Source organism: Aulonocara stuartgranti, assembly GCF_965226115.1.
Source record: "Aulonocara stuartgranti genome assembly, chromosome: 10".
In the NCBI taxonomy this organism is placed as follows: Eukaryota; Metazoa; Chordata; class Actinopteri; order Cichliformes; family Cichlidae; genus Aulonocara; species Aulonocara stuartgranti.
This window is the reverse complement of record NC_138946.1, coordinates 21,655,955-21,666,466: the sequence shown is the minus strand read 5'-3', so window position 1 is coordinate 21,666,466 and position 10,512 is coordinate 21,655,955. Positions and strand designations below refer to the sequence as shown.

At 38.2% G+C, this 10,512-nt stretch overlaps 1 protein-coding gene across 2 annotated transcripts in view; it reads right to left on the bottom strand.

The window, feature by feature from the left end:
* Positions 1–1,674: 1,674 nt before the first annotated feature.
* Positions 1,675–10,512, bottom strand: part of phldb1a (pleckstrin homology-like domain, family B, member 1a) — a 29,446-nt gene continuing 20,608 nt past the window's right edge. For both annotated transcript variants that reach the window (XM_082548033.1, XM_082548034.1), the window contains 4 exons: positions 8,864–9,010; positions 6,762–6,981; positions 3,232–3,317; positions 1,675–2,628 (listed from right to left, as the gene is read on the bottom strand). In XM_082548033.1, coding sequence (XP_082404159.1) covers positions 2,488–2,628; positions 3,232–3,317; positions 6,762–6,981; positions 8,864–9,010 — 594 coding nt within the window. In that variant the 3' untranslated portion in view covers positions 1,675–2,487. The remainder of the gene's footprint in view (positions 2,629–3,231; positions 3,318–6,761; positions 6,982–8,863; positions 9,011–10,512) is intronic.

Sequence of the window (10,512 nt, the reverse complement as noted above, 5' to 3'; positions counted from 1 at the left end):
TTTGTTGTCCTCATTAGGTCAACATTGGCGCGTTTCCCCTCTGGATATTTTTTACACATTGTGCTGTGCGTACTGTGAAATCTGGAGAGAGAGAAAAAAACAACAACAATGTAATCGAATGCTTTGTATCTATTGTGTAGCCTGTTTTTGAATTAATAACTGTCGGTTTACATCCCCTTCAAAGAAAGCGAAGATGATTTGTTCAAAGCAGTAAACACTGTGAGTGCAACTTTCGCCAGTGTATCAGATGCATTTAGTGAAGGATGCTTTCATGTGTGATGTCTGAGCCTGCGTGTGTGCAGAGGGGGGAGTGTGTTAGGGGTTGGGCAGGAGATTTTTCGCTTTAATCTCCTAAATTAATCCGAACTCACATGTGGATATGAAAACTTATAAATTACAAATGCCTGCGCTGAAGTGTTGTGAAGGATATGAGAGCGGAGATCTTTGACAGGAGATGCTAAAAAACCTTCCCCCTGAGGTGACAGATGTTTTCATTTCGTCAGATATTTTCGGTTGTCTTGAGACGAGGCTAATATCTCCTATTAATATTGACAAAATCGTGTAAGACCTTTGCTAATTCACAGCGTCGACGCTCTCATTTGTGTGATAAAGGCCTTGGGAAAAAGACCAGTGTGAGCGGGAGAGTGTGGGGAAATCACCCCCTGTTTCATTAATATTTCACCAACAATAAGGCTGGGTGTCACTCTTGCTCGTCACCACGGTAATGAGCGAGCGCTGCCCTCTTAAAGATCTGTTTATTATTCAGCTGGGCACAGCAAAGACTCAGAAGTACTGAATGGCACGATGTGTGAAAATCTCTCCCAAGGTCAGCCAAATGCAAATGGTGTGAATGATATTAGTGAAGCGGCAGAAGTTATTAGTAGGAATCATTGGCTGCATTAAACTGAGGGTGCTCATTTCAGTCGACATCGCTGCACACAACATGTTTTTCACTTTAGACCAAGAAATTAAGAATTAACATTTCAAGTGCTGAATCGAATCAGTACCTGTCAGCAGCAAGGTGTGTTTCCCTGATTACCTGCACATTTGCTGAATATCCCCCTGGTCCCTGGAGTCAATTAATCATACCGCCCTGTCACAGGTTAATAGTAATCTGCACTTGCACCTTTAGAAAATTTGAACACGAGAAGATCCGCTGTGTAGATGTGAGGAATTTTTACTCTTAAGCGCCCACTTTGTGGGAACTTCATGAACATGGTTTTACAGTACGTGATTTGAAATTTCTTAATATTGAATCATGCATGTAAAGTCGCATGTAATTTCCCTTCATGTTTTTTTTTCCTTTTTTCATTTCCATGTCTCCCACCTAGTGCAAAGTGAGCAATATAATTAATTACGCTGCCCCAAAAATACAAACACAAAAAATACGGCTTCAGTGTTTCTTTTGTACTTGATCAGAGTTAACGAGCCAATTTAACTCATTAAACCACCTGATTGTTCTCATGTAAATAGACCTGTTGTAACGTTTTAAAAATGAACACCTTTGTGAATGTAAGCAACAAATTGGGGCGTGCGGGTTTTATTTATAGAAAGCTGGTAATTAACTTGTGTGGGAGACACGCTAATTAAGGAAGAAGTGCTAACTGAATGCATCCAGTTTAGGCAATTTGTCAGCAGCGTAGTGCTTTATGAGGCAAAAAGCAACAAAAGATACATCATATAGTTTTGTTTATTACACGTAGTTTTACAATCCTGTTATATAATTTATGATTCTTATTAAAATCATATTATTAGAGTTTAACTTGACATAGTACAGACATATTAAAGCTGTGTTATTAGCCTAAATGAGAAGCTCCTGGAACAATACATAAAGTGGTATTAACACTTGTGTAACAAAAAAAGAACAAATCTTGCACAGCATTACAAGTATTTGGCACCAAATAATATGCGTCTCAATAATATATTTCAGAGTAGCTGCTTGTAAGTTGTTTTTACTGTATAGTTGTTGTTTTGTAATACTGAGAGGCTATTTTGTAATATGAGAAAAGTTAACAAAGGGAAAAAGTACAAATGTATCAAAAAGGTTAGAGTGATAAAACTGCATGCATAGATCGGCTTCAAAGGTGTAAACAGGTTGAGCTTATATAAAGTAAGAATAAAGTATCGTATTGTAAATATTAACAGTACATTTGGTACTCGAATGTGATTGATGTTGCTGAGAAGTCCCTCGTGAATCTACTGGCAGGCTACTCAAAGTGTTTTTTTTTCTTCTACTCACACAGCTAGGTGAAAGATAAATACAACTCTCATAATCACTGAAATGCACCCTTGTCATGAGTGAGCCCTCATCTGCTCAAAGGCATCTGGCCCAAGGTTATTCATCCCTTTAAAAGTCCATCCGTTACACGCTGTCAAGCTGTTTGATTCCAGTCCCGGCTGCGGCAGGGAGCAGCTCAGGTTGGCTCGCAGGTGTCTGGGTGCTCGCTTGGTTTCCGACATCAACCAGATCGCTCACCCAGTGGTCCCTCAGCTCATGAACTGCGTATAGCCCTCTGCACCCGTTACTATGACATCCATCCAGATCCTCATGGCCTCAGGGGACGGGGCCACCATATAGTAAAGCCGGTCATGAGTTTTCACGCAGAAGGTCAAAGATGGAGTGGGGCTCTGTGAAATCAAAGAGGAGGGGGATTTTATCGAGCAAAAACTGAAAGCTGCACCTGTTGCTTTTTCCAGACGTTTTTCAGAACAACAAAAAATATAAAAATGAGTTAAAACAGTTAAAACAAACTCTGGCTGTAGTCTGTTTCAAACAAAAAGTAAACTAAAAGAAAAATGACTTGAGCATGGTGAACCTTTTGTGGGAGAAGTTGAAATAATGACAGAATGACAAAAATATTCCAGTCTTATCTGAACCTTTAGATCCCCTGAAAATTTTAAAAGGCAGATATTTGTTAAATCTGCCTTTTGAAAAGTAAGTTACACAGAAATGTTGCTTTATACTAAAGTTGCAGTCTCTTTTTTAAAGGCAGTATTGCTTGTTAAAATAATGTAACATAATGTAAAGTAATGTATCTAATTTAAAATCTGTACTTAAAAATGATGGCTGCGATTTTAAAAAACACGCCGTATAAAGCGTTGTTCTGGAGTTTAACGCATCACACACAAATCCACCTTTCATGAATTTATACTTGATTATCATGCATGCAAAATATTATAGAGTAATCAATGAAATTCTGAATTGTAAGTAATGGACAAAGGAGTGTTTACCTTAGTGGCGCTGCGTAGGTGATCGTAATAAACCTCTTCAATCGCCTGAAAGTAAATGAGCCCTTTCAGCTTGGTCTCATGCTTGTCTGAGAGAGAGAAAAGGAAAATAAATATATTAAAAGACATTACATTACATCTTGTACTGATGCAAGACCTCTGCCAGCCCAAGCGCCTTACGGCAGAATCAGCCAAGGATACATCGGTGATAATATGAATGGACCGATTGCATTTATTCTCACCTGAAGACGAGGGCAGACATTCAGTGACAAAATACATTTCACATTTTAATATGTGGTCTATTTTTCATGTTTTAGCCATTCAATCCTAATATAGGAAAGACTAAATATAAATAAAATAAATAACTGGGGTGAGTGTGAGTCCCAGCAGAAACGCGGATGGCTGAAGGATCAAGGAGCATAAAAGCTAAATGATATAGCAACTCATTCAAGCTAAGACTGAACTGTAAAAAAAAAAAAAAACTACACTAGTGTGACTTTAAGACTGTCTTCACTTTAAAACGCAGAAATTAATCTGTTGGTAATTTATATTTAAGTTTAACATAGTTTCAGAATGGAGCCCGAAACTGAGAGTTTGTAGCTGTTGCTGATTTTATAAAATTACATAAAACCATAATACACCATAAATACAAAGGTATGGGAAATTCACAGTGTAGATGTACATGTTGATTCCTTGAGTCCTTGGGTTTTATGTGCATGTTTCTCCTTTTTGTTATTATGACGTTTTTGGTACATTTTTCCATCTCACTTGACTTAATAGAACTTAATTCAAAGGCTCAAAGCAATTTATTAGTAAAAGCCAGATATTTTTTAAAGTGTGGGGTTTGTTTGTTGCATTGGATCACCTTACACAGAAATGCCCTTTTCTCTTATCTTAGTCCTATAACTTAAATCTAGATGGAGAAATCAGGCAAAAATGAGGAAAAAGGTGTTTAATGTTTTTTTCCCAGCAACACATAATCCATGAATAGGTATGAGCAGCGCCGTATCAGAGTAAAAGTTAATTAAAAGTGGGAGTCTATTTCAAGCTATGCCTGAAGTCTTTACCATCCTATTAATTTGACTTGTTTTCTTCAGTTGTACTTTCTGGATTGTCTCTGTGTTTTCCTTTTTTTTTCCCCTCCTGGCGAGGTTAAGAATTTTTATAAATCTTAAAAGGAAAGTCTCTTTTGAATACTACATTTGATCCTTCTGTTCAACATTTCCCTTGAAGCAGGTCAGACCTTCTGTCCAGTTCTTTGGATTTGTGTTCTGTACCCACAGGATGGCTTTAAGCGTTTTAAAATCACTAAGTGAAACCTGCATATGAAGCTCATCAGATACAGTTGATGGTTTTTTCTAGTTTGGGGCTAAACTATTCGCCGTTGAGTGTGAAGGAGTTCTTCAAATAAAATCTGCTAAAAGAGTTTCTGGATTCCAGTCTTGTTCAAATAAACAGTGGTCTATTTCATTCAGTCTCTTTCATGCAAACTGGAGTGCCCAACTGAGAACCAAACATCCACCAACAATTAAAAGCGGTCTTTTGAAATGCGTCCGGCACTTCTTCTTGCTTTTCCTTTTCCATAAAGTCAAATCTGCTTAGTAATGAGATAAATGTTTTTGAAATGTGAGTTTCGTTTTATTAGTCACGAACAAGCCAGGAGCTAGCCTCCTCCCCAAGAAAAACACATCCAGAGAAAGTATTGCATCTTATTTCATCACCGTCATCACCATCATCTTCGTCAGGAGTGAGGGGGTGAAAAGGCTAGGCGAGTGAGTGGGGAGAGCGAGAGGAGCAAAGAGAACGGGGTAATGAAAACACACTCGGGTTCTATTTTGAACTTGACTGTAAAATAATGGCTCAAAAACGCTTGTGAATTATTCAGAAAACAAACTGTTCTCAATTCGAATTCAGAGGGCAGTGTGATAGACGCCAATTACAAACTGGCTTCAGTTTCAACGCACAGGAACGAGGCGAAGAACTCCACTTAGGAGCGGCTTTAATTAGCAGTCGCTTGCAGGTGAATCAACACAGAAGTGTTTGGGACACTTTTACACTCATGTGTGCTTCTCAGAGGAGCCTCTGCACTGCTGTGGGGTGAATTGGATAAATCAGGTCAGGGTCTGGTGTACAGTAAGGAACCTTTCTACCAAATAAGGAACAGAGGGGTAGTTTGATCACTTAATGCTGAAAGTTTTTTCCGTGAATGAGGCTAGAGGCTAACTTGACACAATGTGATCCTTCTGCAGAGACATAGAGTCATCCTGTTAGTCCTTCATGCTGTGAAGTTTTGTTGGTGATGAAAGCACTGAGTAGTGTTTAACGGAGCTCAGCAGGAGCAAGAAGAAAGGGTGGATGAAAGTTTTTCACTTTAGTTGCTCTTGAAGTGCCATGTGAAGATACTGAAGTGGACTTTGAAAGACAAAGTGTAAATTGATTGGACAGATCCTACAAGCACGCTGTGTCTGCAATTTTAAAAGAAACTGAAAAACTGGAGTCAACAAAAATGTTTTATAAAAAACAAAGTGATGAATAATGGTGCTGTGATCCACTCAGGAGTGACTCCATGCCGTTTTCAAACCTCTAAAACATCTTTTAAAACATCCTGCCAGTTGTAAAAAGAAGCTTAAAAAAGTCATGATTAAACATGTTAATTGTAACAGTGCGTATCAGTGAGGACTGCCTCACGTGTCTCTGTTTCTGTTTTCCATCTTATATGGACAGCAAGACAACTGGAAGACAGTATGAGTGAACAAGAAATCTACCATTGCATGACCAGAAATCATCTTTAAGGGCAGGGATTTAATCAGAAAGTATAAAGCTTAAGAGGGTACGCAGTGACTGGACTGTATCATTGTACCATTATCATGCCAGTACAGCCATTATATATTTTTTAATGGTTTCATGAGTTTGATGGCATACTGAAAGCTGTGTTTTCTATCTCTGTCAGTCACTTTTTTATGTGATGCAATGACTTGGTGTGTCTCTTTTTATTTCTGCTCTAACAAAGAGCTTGTAAGTTTTAAAATAGTCTTTAACTATACCTCCCCTTTGTGCACTTTTTTCAGTGTTTTCTTTTCTCTGAGCAGTTTTTTATCTTTAAAAGTACCTCGAGGGCGCCTGCATTCACTGCGTGTGTGAAACTGAACGAGCGCACTTGAAGAAAAGCTTCATTATAAATTGGATAGCTGAATTCACACTTAATGGGGCACTAGATCACAGGACAGAGGAGCTTCAAAAGTCCACTTTGCCAACTCTGAGCTGGAAATACCGGTGTACTTTAATGCTATAATATACTGCAACACAAAGAGATGTTAGTTTTCAAACATTTCTGTGATTTTTAAAATCATATCTAGAGAGTGATGATGGTTTCGTCTGACTCTTTATCTTGAATACATGTGCTCTGTTCGCAGACCTCTCTTCCAAAAGACTTAAATAACTGAGGCTCGGCTTTCTTGCGATGTTATTCAATAATTAAATAAAATAAAATTAACCATTGTTTGAGGGAAAACCTCTCCTCGTTCAGTCCTCACCCACGTAATAACAGAAGTTCCTCTTGAGACGGTCAAAAACGAACCAGCGTTTCTTCCAGGATTTGATTTTGCCGCCCATCTTCACCAAGTGGCCCTTGCACATTTTTTCAGTGAGGATGACAAAGGGGCAGGTGTCTATGTTGTGGCCACATGACTCCACATGGGCACGCAGGTCAAACTCCTCCTTGCGGTTCGGCAGGTAGCGCGTCATTGGACGGGCCTGTAAAGAAAACATAGACACTGCGTCAGTGCTGCTTTTTAAAATTCTGGAAATAATCAGCAGAATTGCTTTCTGTGACTCAAGACTTCATGAGATAACTGGAAGATTTTCTTTCGAAGCTGTGAGGAAACAAGATCCTACTTTTTGAATACACGTGCTTACTGGTAATTTGCTTACTAATCAATATTTTAGTAACTTATTTTTACTCAATGATCATCTCTCATATGGACTATTGTTTGACGTCCTGGTCACTTGCTTGTCCAACAACACTTAAAACTATTGAAAACATTTATAAAAGACGTTTAAAACTACTTGACAAAAAACCGACTTCCCACCACCACTGTCATGTGTTAAAAAAACATAAATTACTGAACTTCAATAACTTAGTGAAACTTAAAAGAGTGTGTTTAATATATAAAGTCTTACACTCCCTTGCTCCACCACCACTAAAGCAGTTCATTAGGCATAAAGAAAGCTCAGACAGGACCACTCGAGCTTCAATCCGAGGAGACTTGTTTATACCCCACAGACGGACAGCATTTGGGCAGAACGTCCTCTCTGTCAAGGGAGGCCATCTGTGGAACAGTCTTCCTCAACCCATTAGAGAATGCTCTACACTCAATTTGTTTAAGGCAAAGGTTAAAAACTGGTTATGGACAAATCAAGTGTGTGATCATGTATGAGTTGTATAGTTTTAATGTTTTATTTTGGAACAGAATGGTGTGTATGTGTAAGTTTGGTGATGGAGTTTTTATTATGAATGAATGATGAATTTTTATGAATTATTATGTCTATTTTTTATGCTTAAGGACAACAGATGGAAATTAGCCCTTGGTTATAATCTGGTATGTTTACATTCATGTAATTTTTTTTTTACATTTATGTTCATTAACATGCACTGTCCTAAATAAATAAATAAACTAGTAATATTAAGAGTGAGGCCATACTACATTTTTGTTGTTCCTGAATTCAGATCAAACTAAACGTCATTGTGAATTAAACCTGCAGCTTATCTGATTTTTATAACCACAATCCTAAAACAATACAGTGTGATATTAAATACTGTTATCATTAAAGGTCTTTTGGAAGGGAACTTGTTTAATTCCAAGTGAAGATTTGTGTGTGGAAATTTGTGATATTGGGCTTTATAAATAAATCAAACTTAAATGTGTTCAGACACATAGTTGGCTCTTTGCACATCCAGAAGACTCAAGGCAACATTAGCATTCATTTGGCACCATGATCATCCGCCTGGCAAATCCACTACTTACCTTTTTTTTTTAGCTGTCTACCAACTCCTAAAGAAATATCTGGCTGCTTAGCTGCTAAATCGCCCACTGGATGGATGCTACCATTGTCTGACAGTAACATTTTGCACTGAGGAAGTAGTGTACAGTCTGAAACAGCTGTTTCATGCATGCAAATTTGATGCTGATAGGCAGGCCGGGTGATAACTGTTTGTAGTTTGGCTTTTAATCGGTTTTTCTTTTAAAAATAGTCATTACAGGAGCTAGATCAAAGCCTGCAACTCACAACAGCCTGATCTTGATGTGTTTCTCATCGAGTCTGCTGTGACGGACGCCGATAAACACTGATAATCAGCCGGGATTAAAGCTTGAATTATGTGTATATCATTCTCACACCACCTCCAATAATAACTTTCCCTCTGTTCTTCCACTCTCTCTCTCCACCCTCCCCTCCATTGTTTCCCCTGTCTCTCCCTTCCTTGACAATCTTTGATCTTCATATATACCCAGCCTCTCTTTAGTGTCTCGTCTCTCATCCTTTCCCCCCAAGTCTCCTAACCCCTCCTCTCCTCCCCTCTCGTCTCCTCTCCTCTCTTTTCTTCCCGCCGCCCGTCTCCTCCTTCTGTTCCACTGACCTGGGAGAACTGCTTCTCTCTCATCTTCACCTCCTCCTCCACCAGCCTCTGCCTGTGGGCCGTCTCGTCCTGAAGCCTCCTCTCGGCCTCCTCTCGCCTCCTCCGCTCCTCCTCTAACATCTGCCGCCGAGCCTGCACCTCCCTCTCCTGGGAGCGTCGGGGCAGGAGAAAGAGACGCAGATGGAGAGAAGAGAAGAAAAAATAATGGGGAAAAGGGAGACGGGGAGAATATGTTAATGGTAGGCAAATATTGCAATACAAAGAAAATGACTGTCAGAAGATGCTCGTGAGAATTCAAGTCCCAATCCAGGGTTTTGTAAAATATATCCCTTAAGTCTGTGTATGGAAAAGTAAGCTTTGCTGATGTAAAATGATCCTTTGCAGCTTTCAGAAACTTACATATGGGTCTACTTTATTTCCACATGAGGAAATAATACAAAGGTAAACACAATAATTACAACTTCATTTCACCACATCTGAAGTTCACCGATCACTTTGATCACTTTGATCAGGTTTTTATCTGCTGAGCGAGAGCCACACGAGAGGTTTTGCAATAGCTCAAAGTTGGAATGTGTCGACTCTCAGTGGAACTGGAATATTTGGCGATTGCAGTCATTTATTTATTTTACAAAATCTGTGATCGGTGATATCATAAGAACTGTACTTTTTTTTTAAACTATTTTAATTTAGTGTAAGATGCGATTCTTTTTTGATACAATATGTCAGAGCTGACTGTGTAATTATTTTGCATCAACGTTGTTTTGATTATTCAGGATTCTATTGTGATATTCAGAATTTTGGTATGGCTTTAATGACTGATCACAAAGGCTGCAGTTTACTATCCGCGTCCTCCAGCCTGCAGCTGGTAGGAAGTGACTCCAGAGAAAAATTTCTCCTGATATATTGTGTTTGTGTGTAATAGGCAAAAGGAACATGGCTTGTAGTGTAAACAGGACTAGAAAAATCTTCATATAAATGTAGTCATTTTATCCATACAGCACTGGACTGACTCCAGCTATAACCAGGAATTATTATGTTTCCCTGGCTGTAAAGTCATGTTTCAATAGTTGTCACAAACACTAATTACTGCAAATACTGATACTGTTGTCATTAATTTCATCAGCTGCCAATTATTTTCTTATCAATTAATCATTTTGTTTACGCAGTAATTGAACATAATAACATTTTTTTTAAACTGATGTAATTTCCAGCAGCTAAGAAGACAGACACAGACACAGATTTTTTTGTTTTTGTTTTTGAGCAACAGTGTAAGCAAGATTATTGGAGCTATAAAGACAACTAAACTAAAAAAAAAACTGGGTGTATGGGAAAACTAACAATCTTGTTTAATAAAAAAAAAAACGAACTAGACCGTTAGACAGTAAAAACAGTATAACTGAATTGAAAAAAAATTATCTGGAAACAAAAAATATATAAACAATATAAAAATGTAAAAACTATAATAACTCCCGCATATGTGAATTAAGGATTTTTAGTTTTAAAAAATGGCAAAAACAGCTGATTATTTAAACCAATATTACCTACGATTAATGGATGTGACTGTTTGTTCCAGCTTTTGAAATAAAGAGGATTCCGATGTTCAGCCATGTTAAAAATGGAGCCTTTTTTTTATGTCAGAACTAAAAGTT